The sequence below is a fragment of the Podarcis bocagei genome (assembly GCF_964188305.1).
Source record: "Podarcis bocagei genome assembly, chromosome: 18".
Classification (NCBI taxonomy): domain Eukaryota; kingdom Metazoa; phylum Chordata; class Lepidosauria; order Squamata; family Lacertidae; genus Podarcis; species Podarcis bocagei.
In genome coordinates, this window is record NC_138144.1 from 2,535,830 (window position 1) to 2,552,609 (window position 16,780).

Genomic DNA, 16,780 nt, shown 5'->3' on the forward strand with positions numbered 1-16,780 from the left:
TCCGATGCAGCTGTTGGCTATTGTTTCCGGGGCACCTGCACCAATCAGAAGTTGCGCCTTGGTTTTCGAACGTTTCGGAAGTCGAACGGAGGGAGGGAGATGTGCCCAGTGGTGGCCGAGAAACAGAGGGAGAGAGTCACTGACCTGTAATCTTCCTTGGTGGCGACGAGGCTGGAGACATTCCTCAGGATTCCTCCTCCGCTCTCAATGATGGCCAGTGAGTTGCTTTGGCATTTATAGGTGAGGGTGCTGACCAGGAAGCCCAGGGCCCCATCCACCAGACAGATGGCGGCTTTGTTCTCCGTACTGTGCGCTGAGAGATTCCACAGGGCACTGAGAATGCTTTTTAGGGTCGATTCCTAGCACAGAACAGCAGAGAGACAGAGGCAATGAGGCTGTGTTCGCCCCTGGCATTCTTATTACAGTGGTACCTCGGGTTACATACGCTTCAGGTTACATACGCTTCAGGTTACAGACTCCGCTAACCCAGAAATAGTGCTTCAGGTTAAGAACTTTGCTTCAGGATGAGAACAGAAATCGTGCTCCGGCGGTGGGAGGCCCCATTAGCTAAAGTGGTGCTTCAGGTTAAGAACAGTTTCAGGTTAAGTACGGACCTCTGGAACGAATTAAGTACTTAACCCGAGGTACCACTGTATTATTATTATTTTGTGCCTTTTAATTCTTTTTTTATGTTTTACATTTTTATTGATTTTTTTAACATATCACTTCCAATAATCATTTAACATAAATTCTTATCTTATACAATATTTTGGACTTCCATCAACAACCGCTGAAGATTTTCCATTCTTTATCACTTATTCCACATTTCTTAATTTCTCTATTACAGTCATACCTCTTGTTACGTTCGGTTCAGGTTATGTTCTTTCAGGATACGTCCCGCGGCGACCCGGAAGTAACGGAACGGGTTACTTCCGGGTTTCACCGCATGCGCAGACGCTCAAATGACGTCACGCGCATGCACAGAAGCGACGAATCGCGACCAGCACTGACGCGGGTTGCGTTCTGCTCATGTTGCGAACGGGGCTCCGGAACGGATCCTGTTCGCAACCAGAGGTAAAACTGTACTTCTAATTATCATTAACTAATAATTCTCTTCCTAATCTTCCTTGCAATATTTCACATAATCCTCTTTACAGAACTTCTTGCAGTCCTGCTAGCGTAATCTGTTTATTACAATTGCTTTTTAGATAGTTCAAATGTTTACTCCAGTCTCCTAAGAATCTCTGGTCCCACAGGTTTCGAATCCGTCCTGTTATGTGTTTTCCCCAGGCGTTTGGAGTACTATGGTAAAGGTAAAGGGACCCCTGACCATTAGGTCCAGTCGTGACCAACTCTGGGGTTGCGGCGCTCATCTCGCTTTACTGGCCGAGGGAGCCGGCGTACAGCTTCCGGGTCACGTGGCCAGCAGGACTAAGCCGCTTCTGGCGAACCAGAGCAGCGCACGGAAACGCCGTTTACCTTCCTGCCGAAGCGGTACCTATTTATCTACTTGCACTTTGAGGTGTTTTCAAACTGCTAGGTTGGCAGGAGCAGGGACCGAGCAACAGGAGCTCACCCCGTCATTGTGGGGATTCGAACCGCCGACCTTCTGATCGGCAAGTCCTAGGCTCTGTGGTTTAACCCACAGCGCCACCCGTGTCCCTTGGAGCACTATGAGACCGCTTTAAATCAACTGTGGGCTTCTCTCCCAGAGGATCCTGGGAGCTGTGAAGTGCCCTGAGACCTTTGTAGTGGTAACCTCGGAAGTCGGACAGAATCCGTTCTCGAAGTCCGTTCGTCTTCCAAAACGTTCGGAAACCAAAGCGCGGCTTCCGATTGGCTGCAGGTTGTCCGAGAGAGTGGAAGGCCATTGCCGCATTTGCCCCAACGAGCTTCCACCATTGGCAAGCAACGGACCGCTGACACCACATAACACCAGTCCTGAAAGACCTCCATTGGCTCCCAGGACGTTTCTGAGCACAATTCAAAGGCTTGGTGCTGACCTTGAAAGCCCTAAACGGCCCAGTATCCCTGAAGGAGCGTCTCCACCCCGGACACCAGCGTCCATCTCCGAGGCCTTCTGCCGGTTCCCTCCCTGCAAGAAGTGAGATTCCAGGAAACCAGGCAGAGGGACTTCTCGGTGGTGGCACTCTCCCATCAGATGTCAAGGAAATAAACAACTATCTGACTTTTAGAAGACATCTGAAGGCAGCCCTGTTTGGGGAAGCTTTTAATGTTTGATCTTTTACTGTGTTTTTAATTATCCTGTCGGAAGCAACCCAGAGTGGCTGGGGAAACCCAGCCAGATGGGCGGGGTATAAATAATAATTATTATTAGCTGCTTCCTGGCTCACCTTGTTGGCCCGCAGGGCACACTGCATCAGACCCGTGACACTGCCGACTTCCCTCAACACCTTCTTGCTATTCATGTCGGCCCGCCAGGAGAGGTTGCGGAGGATGCTAGAGACCACCTGAGAGAAGGAAGAAGAAGAGGATTCAGAGGGAAGCTGATTACTGATCTCAGAAGGGCACAGAGTTCAAATGATGCTAGCCAGCGGCTTTAGAAGGCTGCTGTGTGTGCATGTGTGACTTGGCTAAACTCGGAGGGATTTGCTGATCCAGAACTAAACTATGGAACTCCCTGCCAATGGACACCAGGCTTCCCTGTGCTCTTTTCAGCGCCTGCTAAAAACATCTCCGTTCGGAGAAACCTATCCAGGTGTATAGAATGTGTTTTAATCTGGTTTTTAGGTTACCGGTTTTTTTATTTTAAAAAACGGTTTTCAGTGGTGGTTTTCAGCTGGGGGGGTTGCTGATAATTTCACCGCTTTATTCTTTGTGTCGTCGTTTTGCCTTTGCCTCTGGGCAACATAGAAATCTTGTGCGATAAATAAATAATATAAATCGGGGAAAATATATGCTAAGATGTCTACAAATGTCCACAAATGTCTGGTTCCGCCCCCCAATATATATATACCAATGTGGGAATGTGGAGAACTTAACTGAAAGTGAGTGGAGGGGGAGGGGACAAAAATGGAGAGAAAGTGAGAAAGTGAAATGGACGGATACACTCGTTCCTCATTGTGACAACCCTGCACATTGGCTCAACACATCTGGAGAGGGGTACCAGGTTGGTGTCGTCTGTGAGGAAGTGTGTGGAAGCCTTCTGCGGAAATGTGGAAGTCTTCTGCAGAACTGTGTGGAAGTATGTGGAAGTCTTCTGTCAAAGTCTGAGGAAGTGTGGAAGTCTTTTGCGGAAGTGTGTGGAAGTCTGCTGTGGAAGTATGGAAATCTTCTGCTAAAGTGCATGGAAGTCTTCTGCAGAAGTGTCAAAGTCTGTGGAAGTGTGGAAGTCTTCTACGGAAGTGTGGAAATCTGCTGCAGAAGTGTGTGGAAGTGTGTGGAAGTGCTGCGGAAGTCTGAGGAAGTGTGGAAGTCTTTTGTGGAAGTATGTGGACGTGTTCTGCCAAAGTGTGTGGAAGTATGTTGAAGTCTTCTGCAGAAGTGTGGAAGTCTTCTGCCAAAGTCTGAGGAGGTGTGGAAGTCTTTTGCGGAAGTGTGTGGAAGTGTGGAAGTCTTTTGTGAAAGTGTGTGGAAGTCTTCTGCAGAAGTGTCAAAGTCTGGAAGTGTGGAAGTCTTTTGCGGAAGTGTGTCGAAGTATGGAAGTCTTTTGTGAAAGTGTGTGGAAGTCTTCTGTGAAAGTGTGGAAGTCTGGTGCTGAAATCTGTGAAAGTGTGGAAGTCTTTTGTGAAAGTGTGTGGAAGTCTTCTGCAGAAGTGTCAAAGTCTGTGGAAGTATGTGGAAATCTTCTGCTAAAATGTGTGAAAGTATGTGGAAGTCTTTTGTGGAAGTGTATGGAAGTCTGCTGCGGAAGTCTTCTACAGAAGTGTGGAAGTCTTCTGCTGAAGTCTGTGGAAGTGTGGAAGTCTTTTGTGAAAGTGTGTGGAAGTCTTCTGCCAAAGTGTGTGGAGGTATGTGGAAGTCTTCTGTCAAAGTGTGTGGAAGTCTTCTGCCGAAGTCTGAGCAAGTGTGGAAGTCTTTTGTGGAAGTGTGTGGAAGTCTGCTGTGGAGGTCTGCACAGAACTGTGTGGAAGTCGGCTCGGGAAGCTTGCTGTGGGCAGACGCAGTTCACCCCCCCTGACTTTGAGCTATCCTTACCTGGTGGAGCTCTTCACTTTCAGACGCCAACTGCGCCACAATGGCCTGCATACATCTCTGGCGGGAGCACAACGTCGCCTGGGTGGGGCAAAATGATAAACAAGGGAAGAGAGGTGGGGAGAAGGGTCATCATCTGAGAAACTGCTGCGGTCTCCCATCAAAACCAGCTCACCCCTTTTGCCTTCAAATGTTCCTCATTTCTGCATTTCGCCTCCAAAGCGCAATGCGCCCATAAACACTGGTCTGGTGGCTCCCCAACCTATTTTTTTGGGGGGGTGTTCCCCTTTGCTTCCACAAACTCATCCCCAGTGCTCCTCTACCCCACCATATAAGAAAGCATTGTTCAGCGGTTTGCTGGACCGACTGCAGAAAATCATAAATTCAAAACATCTAGTACGCCGGCTGAGAAGCTCCCTGCCCACAGACTGTCCCTCCAGAGTGGTCCATGCTCTGGTTATCTCCCGCTTGGACTACTGCCATGCGCTCTCCGTGGGGCTCCCTTTGAAGGTAACCCAGAAACTACAACTAATCCAGAATGCGGCAGCCAGACTGGGGACTGGGAGCAGCCACCAGGACCATTTGGGACTCTCGGTCATTCTGGACTCACAGCTGTCCATGGAGGCGCAGGTCCATTCTGTGTCCAGGGCAGCCGTCTCCCAGCTCCATCTGGTACGCAGGCTGAGACCCTGCCTGCCTGCGCATTGTCTCTCCAGAGTGGTGCATGCTCTGGTTATCTCCCGCTTGGACTACTGCCATGCGCTCTATGTGGGGCTACCTTTGAAGGTGACCCGGAAACTACAACTAATCCAGAATGCGACAGCCAGACTGGGGACTGGGAGCAGCCGCCAAGACCACATAACACCGACCGGTCCTGAAATACTGGACGTTTCCAAGCACAATTCAAAGTGTTGGGGCTGACTTTGAAAGCCCTAAATGGCCCAGTATCCCTGAAGGAGTGTCTCCACCCCCTTCATTCTACCTGGACACTGAGATCCAGCTCCGAAGGCCTTCTGGCAGTTCCCTCCCTGCGAGAAGCGAGGTTACAGGAAACCAGGCACAGGGCCTTCTCGGTGGTGGCACCCTCCCTGTGGAACACCCTCCCGTCAGATGTCAAGGAAATCAACAACTATCTGACTTTTAGAAGACATCTGAAGGCCGCCCTGTTTAGGGAAGTTTTTAACGTTTGACGTTTTATCGTGTTTTTAATATTCTTTTGGGAGCCACCCAGAGTGGCTGGGGAGGTCCAGGCAGATGGGCGGGGGGTATAAAGAATACATTATGATGATTGTTATGTTTTCAAAGTCCGATAGGGACCTACAACTCTGGCGCTGCCCCACAGAACCCCTATAGATGCTTCGCTCGCACTCAGCCTTTCCCCTGAACCAATTGCAGGCGTCTGGACTTTCCCCCGCATGTTACCGTATTTTTCACTCTATAGGACACACTTTTTCCCCTCCAGAAATGAAGGGGAAATGTGTGTGTGTCCTATAGAGTGAATGCAGGCTCTTTGGCTTCAGCGATAGCAACGCGAAGCCTCCGAAGCGCAGAGGGAGCGCTCCCCCCACGCTCCGGAGGCTTCGCATTGCTTTCGCTGAAGCCCCTGGAGTTCCCGCTGCGCTCCGAAGGCTTGCGGATAGCCGTCTGCAGCCTGGAGAGCAAGAGGGGTCGGTGCGCACCGATCCCTCTTGCTCTCCAGGCTTTGCTTCGCTGGAGAGGCACTACACAGTTTTCCCTCTCTGTGCAGCGCCCCTTCGGCGAAGCGGAAGGAGAAATGGAAGGGGCTTCGCTGAAGGGGCGCTGAGCAGAGAGGGGGAGAATTCCCCCCACCCCGTTCTCTCCCACCTATGGTCCGGTGCATCCTATAGAGCGAAAAATACGGTACTCCCTTTTAGTGCTTTCAAGCCTCAGGCGTTTCTCCGCTTTGGGATTCCGTGGGCCAAGTGATGCCGCCGAAATCTCAGCCGAAGTGCATTCCCACCCACCACAGTACCTTGTTGACAACGTCCCCAAACGTGAGGTTCGTCAGAGCCATGCCGGTGTAACGCCGCAGGGCCAGATTGAGGGGATCGCTGGTCATTTGGTGCATTTCGTAGTCGACCTGCAACAGTTCGGCAACAGCCTGCAGTCCGCCTAGGAAGAAGAAAAGGGAGGCTTCTGTGTTTGACCCCAGACGTATTAAAGAGCATCTCTTTCTCTCTCTTTTAATGTATTTTTTTAATGTTTAATTTTTGTGTGTTTGGTTGTTGGTAAAAAATAAACAGTGAAACCCACCCAAGTGGCTGATACACTGGGTATACATAATCAATACAGCGGTACCTCGGGTTACATACGCTTCAGGTTACATAGGCTTCAGGTTACAGACTCCGCCAACCCAGAAATAGTGCTTCAGGTTAAGAACTTTGCTTCAGGATGAGAACAGAAATCGTGCTCCGGCGGCGCAGCAGCAGCAGGAGGCCCCATTAGCTAAAGTGGTGCTTCAGGTTAAGAACAGTTTCAGGTTAAGAACGGACCTCCGGAACGAATTAAGTACTTAACCCGAGATACCACTGTAATAACATATTCAAATCAACCATATGTTCAATTCTATATACCTTAACACTCCTCCGTCCACAAGCTTTATTTAACTTTTAACATTTTAATTGCCCCAAATTATTCAAACCCACCCAAATAATTCAATATCTTCTCAAACCAATCCTGACCTTAAACCCTTTCATTCTGTGTATCTTCACAGTTAGATATTCTAAAATTATAACATTATTCAGTTTTTTTCCTCCACTGGCTCTTCTGACTTTTTCTAGTTACTTGCTATAACCTCTCTGGCTGCAGTTAGCTGTGAGTGCTCACTGGAAGGACAGATCGTGAAGCTGAGGCTCCAAGACTTTGGCCACCTCATGAGAAGAGAAGACTCCTTGGAAAAGACCCTGATGTTGGGAAAGATGGAGGGCACAAGGAGAAGGGGACGACAGAGGACGAGATGGTGGGACACTGTTCTGGAAGCTACCAGCATGAGTTTGACCAAACTGCAGGAGGCAGTGGAAGACAGGAGTGCCTGGCGTGCTCTGGTCCAGGGGGTCACGAAGAGGCGGACACGACTAAATGACTAAACACAACAACAGTCACAGACAAGGGATTCTACGGCGTCATATTTTGTGGGAGGGAAGGAGAACGATAGAAACTTAATTTCCACTTACCTAACTCGTTCATTGCCCGGCGATAGTCTTCGTCGAAGGAGAGTTTCATGATAGCACATGTGGCTTGGCAGATTTGCGGCTCGATAGGGACGGGCCCTGCCAAGAAAAACGTATATGACAAAGCGTTGAGAAATGCGGAAAATATGAAAACAACGGGAAGAGGCAAGATGATGATATTGGAGATATTCTTCAGAGGTCCAGACTATGCGGAGCCCGGAAAAATTAATAATTAGCAATTCGGACTGTTATTTAGTCGTGTTTAAAAATTTTAGTTTATTGTTTTTAATTGTGGATATGTTGATTGGTTGTTTTTATTGGAAAATCAAGAAAAGTGATTTTAAAAAAACAACGGATATGAGATGTATTTATAGATAGTTGAGCTCAGAAGGGCAACTCTGCAAAAAATAACCTCTCTCAGCGGTGGACTCTGCCTTGAGACTCAGTCGAAGGAACCTAGGGATCGCCTATGGTGCAAAGTCAAGCCATGTTGCTCAGCACTGACTGGCAGAGGCCGTCCAGGGTTTGGGGCAGAAGATGCTCTCCTGAACCTTCTTGAACACAAAGCAGACGCTCTCCCCCTAAGCTAAAGGTAAACGGTAAAGGGACCCCTGACCGTTAGGTCCAGTCGTGGCCGACTCTGGGGTTGAGGCGCTCATCTCACTTTATTGGCCGAGGGAGCTGGCGTACAGCTTCCGGGTCATGTGGCCAGCAGGAATAGGCTGTTTCTGGCGAACCAGAGCAGCGCACGGAAACGCCGTTTACCTTCCCGCCGGAGCGGTACCTATTTATCTACTTGCGCTTTGACATGCTTTTGAACTGCTAGGTTGGCAGGAGCAGAGACCGAGCAACGGGAGCTCACCCCGTCATTGCGGGGATTCGAACCGCCGACCTTCTGATCGGCAAGTCCTAGGCTCTGTGGTTTAACCCACAGCGCCACCCGCATCCCCCTAAGCTACATCCTCTCTAAAGATCAAGTCCTTGGTGTTAAAAGGAAGCCGCTTTCTATAGAGACAAACAGCCACTCCGCCTAGGTCAATGTCACCGACACAGGCCGGCAGAAGCTCTCCGGGGAGAACTCTTTATGAGCAAAAATACAATCTGCACAGGAACTTCAGGCCCCCGGAAGTAACCTCTATGCAGTACCCTTTCTGGCCTGCTGCCGTGGTGGCGCTATAGAACTCGGGCCGGCGGATGTCCTCTGATGGGTGCGGTGGTCTAAACCACTGAGCCTCTTGGGCTTGCCAATCGGAAGGTCAGCAGTTCGAATCCCCGTGACGGGGTGAGCTCCCATTGCTCGGTTCCAGCTCCTGCCAACCTAGCAGTTTGAAAGCACACTGGCGCAAGTAGATAAATAGGTACCGCTCCGGCGGGAAGGTAGACGGCGTTTCCATGCGCTCTGGTTTCCTTCATGTGCCAGAAGCGGTTTAGTCCTGCTGGCCGCATGACCTTGAAAGCTGTCTGTGGACAAACGGCTTGAAAGCGAGATGAGCGCTGCAACGCTGTAGTCGCCTTTGGCTGGACTTAGGTAAAGGTAAAGGGACCCCTCACTATTAAGTCCAGTCGTGGCCGACTCTGGGGTTGCAGCGCTCATCTCGCTTTACTGGCTGAGGAAGCCGGCGTACAGCTTCCGGGTCATGTGGCCAGCAGGACAAAGCCACTTCTGGCGAACCAGAACAGCGCACGGAAACGCCATTTACCTTCCCCCCGGAGCGATACCTATTTATCTACTTGCACTGGTGTGCTTTCGAATTGCTAGGTGGGCAGGAGCAGGGACCGAGCAACGGGAGCTCACCCCGTCATTGTGGGGATTCGAACCGCCGACCTTCTAATCGGCAAGTCCTAGGATCTGTGGTTTAGCCCACAGCGCCACCCACGTCCCTTGGCTGGACTTAGTAAAAATGACCTTTACCTAGAGAGCGAGAAGGGGATTTTGCAAGACCCAGCTGGTTTTACCTGCTCCCCTCTCGGGGGTCTTTGCTCCCTCCTTTCCGTGTGCCTTCAGCCAATCCCAGCAGGTCTCCGAGTAGGAGCGAATCTGCTCCAAAACGTGCAAGACTCGCATCTCCTTCTTCGCCTGCCCTTCGTCGGGCTGCGAGAAGACGATGTTGTGCAGGGCGGCATTGGCCCGCATGCGACAGTCCTTCCCGGCAGCTCCGGGACTCTCCGGGGCTCCCGGTTCCCGGTCTGTGTCATGGAGAATCTGGACCAATAGGGGCAGGCAGCCGGACTTCCGCATGGCCAGGCAGCTTTCCTGGGAGCTGGACATTGCCAGCAGGGTTCGAGACATGTCCTCCTTGTCCCGGGTGGCCAGCATGGAAAGGAGCCAGAATACCACCTCCACCTGCAAAAAGGCAGAAAGGGAGAATCAGGTGCAGTTATCAAAGGTAGCCACTAGGGGGTGCTCATGTCAAAGCTGTAAAAGGGTAAAAGAGTATTGGGGGACGATGGAGAATGAATCGAAAAAAATGTTTAAAGACTGTTTAGTCAAATTAACGGGAAAAGCTTGCAAATTCCAGATAGCCTTAGGATTTCGATATGCAATGTGATGAATTAATATGTTTAATGCTGAACTGGAAGGAAAGAAAGATGTTAAGTGGTTAATTTAGGTTTTGGAAATGCGTTAAAATGTTATACACTGAAATTCAACCCGGGAGATACGAGGAAGTCACTTTACAATGATACAAAGTTTGGTTTAAATACTGTTGAGATTTTTGTTTGTTTGTTTATATGTTTGTTTTAATTTTTTGGGAAAAAACATATATATATATATATTTAAAGAAACAAATGGGATTGTTTTAAAAATTATCGGTGCAAATATGGTTCCCCAAGTAATACGGGGGTGCCTTGGTTCTCAAACGCCTTGGTTCTCAAACACCGAAAACCCAGAAATAAATGTTCTGGTTTTTGAACATTTCAAAGTCAAACGGAGTTCCGGAACGGATTACGTTCGAGAACCAAGGTACCACTGTATTTGGCTCTTTGGGTTTTGCTCTTTATTTTGTGTTTTTGAGGCTTTTTTCGGGTTGGTTCGTTTTTGTGTGGAAGCCAGTTCAGCTGATTGATTGATTGATTGATTGATTGATGGTGTGACTGTGGAAATGGATAAAAGCCCCCCATCCAAACAATGACTATCATCAGAGCAAGTAAGAAAAAATAATAATTTTAATTTTCATCATCTACAATACTGACTTATTTATTTTATAGTACAGTACATTGGTTATTGCTTTCGTTTTATGGATCCGCGGTCTCGTTAGAGAGTAAAATTCATGTTCCATTGCTGTTTCAGGGGTTGTTTTTAAAAGTCTGGAACGGATTAATCCATTTTGCAAGACTTTCTATGGGAAAACATGCCTCGGTTTCGGAACGGACTTCCGGGATGGATTAACTTTGAGAGCCAAGGTACCTCTGTATTTGGATGTGCCCCGATTAAATTTTCACAAAATGGAAAAGGGAAAAAATGGAGGAAATATATTATATAAAGAAAAGGATGTAAGTAGGTTAGAACACAGTACAGAGATAAGGAAACAAAAATAAACGATGAAGCTGTAATAGAGCTTCTGGGTTTGCAGTCTGGGTTCCAAGTTGTTGGAGAACCAAGGCGTTTGAGCATAGCTGTCAACCGTCCCTTATTTGGCAGGAAACTCCCTTATCCCAGCGCCGTGTCCCGCTGCTGTCCCTTATTGATGATGTCCCTTAAATTTCCTGAGTTTCAAAGGAAGCAGCTCCTCTCCCTCCCTCCCTGCCGGCCAGGGAGGAGGGAGGCTCCAACTGTGTTGCTTGGCTGCGTTGCTCACCCAATAAGGAGTCTAAGAACAACTGGGGGGTGGAGCTTGCATGCCTTGTGCCGATCAAATCGGCCGCGTTGCCTGGGGAATCGCCTTTGCTCAGCGCTTCCCAGCGGAGAGGTGACGGTGGTTTCCCTTGCTGCGTCCCCTTTGCCGGGTTGCTGCGCTGTGGGAATCACCGCTTGAGGCTTCGTTTGGCTGCTGGCTGGGCTTTCTGCCTTTGGCTCGGAGGGGCTCAGAAGTTGAACATACCTGTGTTCTGAAAATCCCTTATTTTGGCTGCTGGTCCCTTATTTTCGAGGCTTATTTTCAAATCTGTAAGTTGACAGCTATGCGTTTGAGAACCAAGGCACCACTGTAAAACCAACTTACTTTGTTGCCCTGCTGACTCCCATCTTCAGGGTGGGTTGGAATCTCAAGGCTCCCGTCCTCTTCCAGGCTGGAGAGTTTCCCGCAGAGCTGGGGGGAAAGGAAAAATATTTGAAATAATAGTTTTCTTTTCTTAAACCAAATCTGCCAGGGTGAGTGTTCAGACCCCTGGGCTCTCACTTGTGGGGTGCCTCAGGGTTCCGTCCTCTCCCCCATGCTTTTCAACATCTACATGCAGCCGCTGGGAGAGATCATCAGGGGGTTTGTGCTGGGTGTCCATCAGTACGCAGATGATACCCAGCTCTATCTCTCTTTCAAATCAGAACCAGTGAAGGCGGTGAAGGTCTTGTGTGAGTGCCTGGAGGCGGTTGGAGGATGGATGGCGGATAACAGATTGAGGTTGAATCCTGACAAGACAGAAGTACTGTTTTTGGGGGACAGGGGGCGGGCAGGTGTGGAGGACTCCCTGGTCCTGAATGGGGTAACTGTGCCCCCGAAGGACCAGGTGCGCAGCCTGGGAGTCATTTTGGACTCACAGCTGTCCATGGAGGCACAGGTCAAATCCGTGTCCAGGGCAGCTGTCTACCAGCTCCATCTGGTACGCAGGATGAGACCCTCCCTGCCCACAGACTGTCTGGCCAGAGTGGTGCATGCTCTGGTTATCTCCCGCTTGGACTACTGCAATGCGCTCTCTGTGGGGCTACCTTTGAAGGTGACCCGGAAACTCCAACTAATCCAGAACGCGGCAGCCAGGCTGGTGACTGGAAGCGGCCGCTGAGACCATATACCTCCGGTCCTGAGAGATCTACGTTGGCTCCCAGTACGTTTCCAAGCACATTTCAAAGTGTTGGTGCTGACCTTTAAAGCCTTAAGCGGCCTCGGTCCAGTATACCTGAAGGAGCGTCTCCACCCCCATCGTCCAGCCCGGACACTGAGGTCCAGCACCAAGGGCCTTGTGGCGGTTCCCTCACTGCGAGAAGCCAAGTTACAGGGAACCAGGCAGAGGGCCTTCTCGGTGGTGGCACCCGTCCTGTGGAACGCCCTCCCACCAGATGTCAAAGAGAACAACAACTACCAGACTTTTAGAAAACATCTGAAGGCAGCCCTCTTTAGGGAAGCTTTTAATGTTTGATGTATTAGAGTATTTTAATATTTTTTTGGAAGCTGCCCAGAGTGGCTGGGGAAGCCCAGCCAGATGGGCGGGGTATAAATATGTATAAGTATGACCAGGGTTCGAATTCCCACTTCAGCAACCTGGGTGGTTTTTGGACCAGCCACGCCTACCTCAAAGGGTTGTCGTGAGCAGCCAAAACAAAACAGAGAGAAGGCGAGCCACATACGCTACCTTGAGCTCCCCGGAAGACGGGATATAAATTTTAAAAAGACTATCAATAATAATAAATGCAATTGATTGATCCATCAGTTATGTTGCTATTTTATGTTGTGGACGGCTGTGGGATCTATGGATAAAGGGCTGTATACAATTATTATTATTATTATTATTATTATTATTATTATTATTATTATTATTATTATTATTATTATACATTTGTATACAGGTTGATAATAATAAATCAACCTGGAGCCATCCTAGAAGGATAAAATGTGTGCCTCATTATGGCATAGAAATGTAGTACTGTAAATAAATATATCCAGTGCTTCCCCCCCCCAAAAAAAACACGTTTAGGGGTACTCTCATTTTGACACAAGAAACTCACCATTTTATAGTTCAAATTGGGGGGCAATAAATACAGTGAATGGACGAACGGCCATAATCGCAGGTAGCAACACAACCGACAGTTCTCTGTGCCAGAGAAGAAACTAAAAAATTTGAATCTCTTTTGTTTCTTCTCCTGTTAGATTCACAAAATGTTTAGGTGTATGCTAAGGAAAAAACCATTGAATATGTCAATAAAAAAAGGAACATTTTCACTGGCAACCCTGACACTGAGGTCCAGCTCTGAGGGCCTCCTGGCGGTTGCCTCCCTGCGAGAAGCGAGGTTGCAGGGAACCAGGCAGAGGGCCTTCTCGGTGGTGGCACCCTCCCTTCAGATGTCAAGGAAATAAACATCTCTCTGACTTGTAGAAGACATCTGAAGGCAGCCCTGTTTAGGGAAGTTTTCAATGTTTGAAGTTTTATTCTGTTTTTAATGTTCTGTTGGCAGCTGCCCAGAGTGGCTGGGGAAACCCAGCCAGATGGGCGGGGTGTAAATAATAATAATTATTCTATTCTGTTCTTAATCTGAAGCACCACTTTAGCTAATGGGCCTCCCGCTACTGCCGGAGCACGATTTCTGTTCTCATCCTGAAGCAAAGTTCTTCACCTGAAGCACAATTTCTGGGTTAGTGGAGTCTGTAACCTGAAGCGTATGTAACCCGAGGTACCACTGTATTAGGGGATGACCTCTTCACAATCCACAATTCCCATTTTTAAGCTGAGAACAATAAGGCCCCTCCATCTCCTTAATCCTGAATTTATTTCATTTTACTCGGATTTGCCAAAAGGAAAGCACACACCAATAAATAAATTTTGGGGTGAGGTTAGGATTCCCAAACCCACACAGACCTGGCTTGCGTCCCGGCAAATTTTGGTGGCACCAGGTTGTCGGGAGAAGGAAGCTATCGCCAGCCAAACCTTTCTCCCATTTACACACAGAAGTTGGCAGCTGTGCCAAATCTAGTTGCGGCCATCAGGCCAGCTTGCTCCCCCCCCCCCGCTTTGCTGACCTACTTCTCGTCGCCACGGCAACTGCCTCCCTGTTCCACAGGGACGCTTAAACAAAAAAAAACAAAAAAACCAGGCTTTCTTTTCTTCCTCATTGGGGAAAGAGAAACGGGGAAAGGAGAAGAACAAGCGGTTTCGTCCCTGGAACGATGCAGAAATCCATCCTTATTCTGTCCCAGGCGCAGGACCAAATCACAGCCCTGGCGTTTGCCCTTCGAGGGATGCTCACAAGGACAGGAAAAATAGGGTTGCAAAAACGAAAAAACCTCTCCTTTTAAACACCCCTCCAGTGCCAGATTTACTATAAGGTAAACAAGCTAGAGAGCTGGACCACAAAGAAGGCTGATCGCCGAAGAACGGATGCTTTTGAATTGTGGTGCTGGAGGAGACTCTTGAGAGTCCCATGGACTGCAAGAAGATCAAACCTCTCCATTCGGAAGGAAATCAGCCCTGAGTGCTCACTGGAAGGACAGATCCTGAAGCTGAGGCTCCAAGACTTTGGCCACCTCATGAGAAGAGAAGATTCCCTGGAAAAGACCCTGATGTTGGGAAAGATGGAGGGCGCAAGGAGAAGGGGAGACAGAGGACGAGATGGTGGGACAGTGTTCTCGAAGAGACCAGCATGAGTTTGACCAAACTGCGGGAGGCAGTGGAAGACAGGAGGGCCTGGCATGCTCTGGTCCAGGGGGTCACCAAGAGGCGGACATGACTAAACGACTCAACAACAACAACAGCAACAAAACAAGCTATAGCTTAGGGCCCCCCAAAAATTTAAAGGAAAAAACAACCTGGATGTACATTTCTGCTAGTGGGACAGCTGTCCCCCATTTTTGGGGCAGCTGGTTCTGTCTCCCTAAGTTCATAAATCGACATTTGTCCCTGTCAGAATTCATTTGGTTCGCTTTGGCCCAGTTCTCCAATAAAGATAAAAACACAAATAAAATAAAACCTACATCCAGCAACGGCGTTTTGTGTTGTGTAGGCTCCATTAATGCTCGCCTGCTCCCTAAAATATCACCGGTTTGCTCCTTTCTGTATATAGACTTTTATTTTATCTGTTTTTTATCTTCTATTTTGGAAATGTACATCCCCCTTCAGTTTTTTGGCGGGCCCCTAAAAGAGTGGGGCCCTAAGCTATAGCTTGTTTAGCTTATACGTACAGTGGTACCTTGGGTTAAGTACCATATTTTTTGCGCTATAAGACTCACTTTTCCCCTCCAAAAAAGTAAGGGGAAATGTGTGTGTGCGTCTTATGGAGCGAATGCAGGCTGCGCAGCTATCCCAGATCCCAGAACAGCAAGAGGGATTGCTGCTTTCACTGCGCAGTGATCCCTCTTGCTGTTCTGGCTTTTGATATTCAGAATATTTTTTTTCTTGTTTTCCTCCTCCAAAAACTAGGTGCGTCTTGTGGTCTGGTGCATCTTAAAGAGTGAAAAATACGGTAAATACGGCACTGTCTAATCTAGTCGCTACAGGAAAGGCTCATTTTTTAAATCTGTCTGTCCTGCAGATACGAGGATTCGAATTCGCAGGCAGCAGAAGGTCTGCTGCCATTCTCTGCGGGACAAGTTGAGGCTGTCACAGCGTTCGTTCCGGCGCGTGGACATCTCCGCCTGGCTGCCGTGACAGCTTAGCATCACTGGCTCCAAATCTCTGCCTGGGGAGTCGGGACGACAAGGGGTAGGAAGAGGAAAAGGGTTGCGATGAGACTCACACCACATCCTTCTGCGACGGACCAGTTTTGGGGCGGGTCTGATCCTGATCATGAACTGGGAAGGTGCAGGGGTCATGGGTGTAGCCAGGAATTTTTTTTGGGGGGGGGGCGCAGGACACCCATCTTCCACCTTCCACTGTCAATATGATGTTGTTGTTGTTGTTTAGTCGTTTAGTCGTGTCCGACTCTTCGTGACCCCCTGGACCAGAGCACGCCAGGCCCTCCTGTCTTCCACTGCCTCCCGCAGTTTGGTCAAACTCATGCTGGCAGCTTCAAGAACACTGTCCCACCATCTCGTCCTCCGTCGTCCCCTTCTCCTTGCGCCCTCCATCTTCCCCAACATCAGGGTCTTTTCCATGGAGTCTTCTCTTCTCAGGAGGTGGCCAAAGTCTTGGAGCCTCAGCTTCAGGATCGTGTCCGCCTCTTTGTGACCCCCTGGACCAGAGCACGCCAGGCACTCCTGTCTTCCACTGCCTCCTGCAGTTTGGTCAAACTCATGCTGGTCGCTTCGAGAACACTGTCCCACCATCTCGTCCTCCGTCATCCCCTTCTCCATGTGCCCTCCATCTTTCCCAACATCAGGGTCTTTTCCAGGGAGTCTTCTCTTCTCCTGAGGTGGCCAAAGTCTTGGAGCCTCAGCTTCAGGATCTGTCCTTCCAGTGAGCACTCAGGGCTGATTTCCTTCCGAATGGAGAGGTTTGATCTTCTTGCAGTCCATGGGACTCTCAATAGTCTCCTCCAGCACCAGAATTCAAAAGCATCCATTCTTCGGCGATCAGCCTTCTTGATGGTCCAGCTCTCACTTCCATACATCACTACTGGGAAAACCATAGCTTTA

The 16,780-nt window shown here is 49.0% G+C and overlaps 2 protein-coding genes across 3 annotated transcripts in view; one reads left to right on the top strand and one right to left on the bottom strand.

The window, feature by feature from the left end:
* GAMT (guanidinoacetate N-methyltransferase) overlaps positions 1–16,780 on the top strand; it is a 214,627-nt gene that overhangs the window by 85,620 nt on the left and 112,227 nt on the right. The gene's annotated exons all lie outside the window — the stretch shown is intronic.
* APC2 (APC regulator of WNT signaling pathway 2) overlaps positions 1–16,780 on the bottom strand; it is a 53,124-nt gene that overhangs the window by 7,744 nt on the left and 28,600 nt on the right. Inside the window, exons 8-14 of the mRNA XM_081177552.1 lie at positions 11,507–11,593; positions 9,303–9,690; positions 7,350–7,445; positions 6,149–6,288; positions 4,159–4,236; positions 2,355–2,471; positions 145–359 (exon numbers count right to left, since the gene is read on the bottom strand). Of these exons, the coding sequence (XP_081033678.1) occupies positions 145–359; positions 2,355–2,471; positions 4,159–4,236; positions 6,149–6,288; positions 7,350–7,445; positions 9,303–9,690; positions 11,507–11,593 (1,121 nt within the window). The remainder of the gene's footprint in view (positions 1–144; positions 360–2,354; positions 2,472–4,158; positions 4,237–6,148; positions 6,289–7,349; positions 7,446–9,302; positions 9,691–11,506; positions 11,594–16,780) is intronic.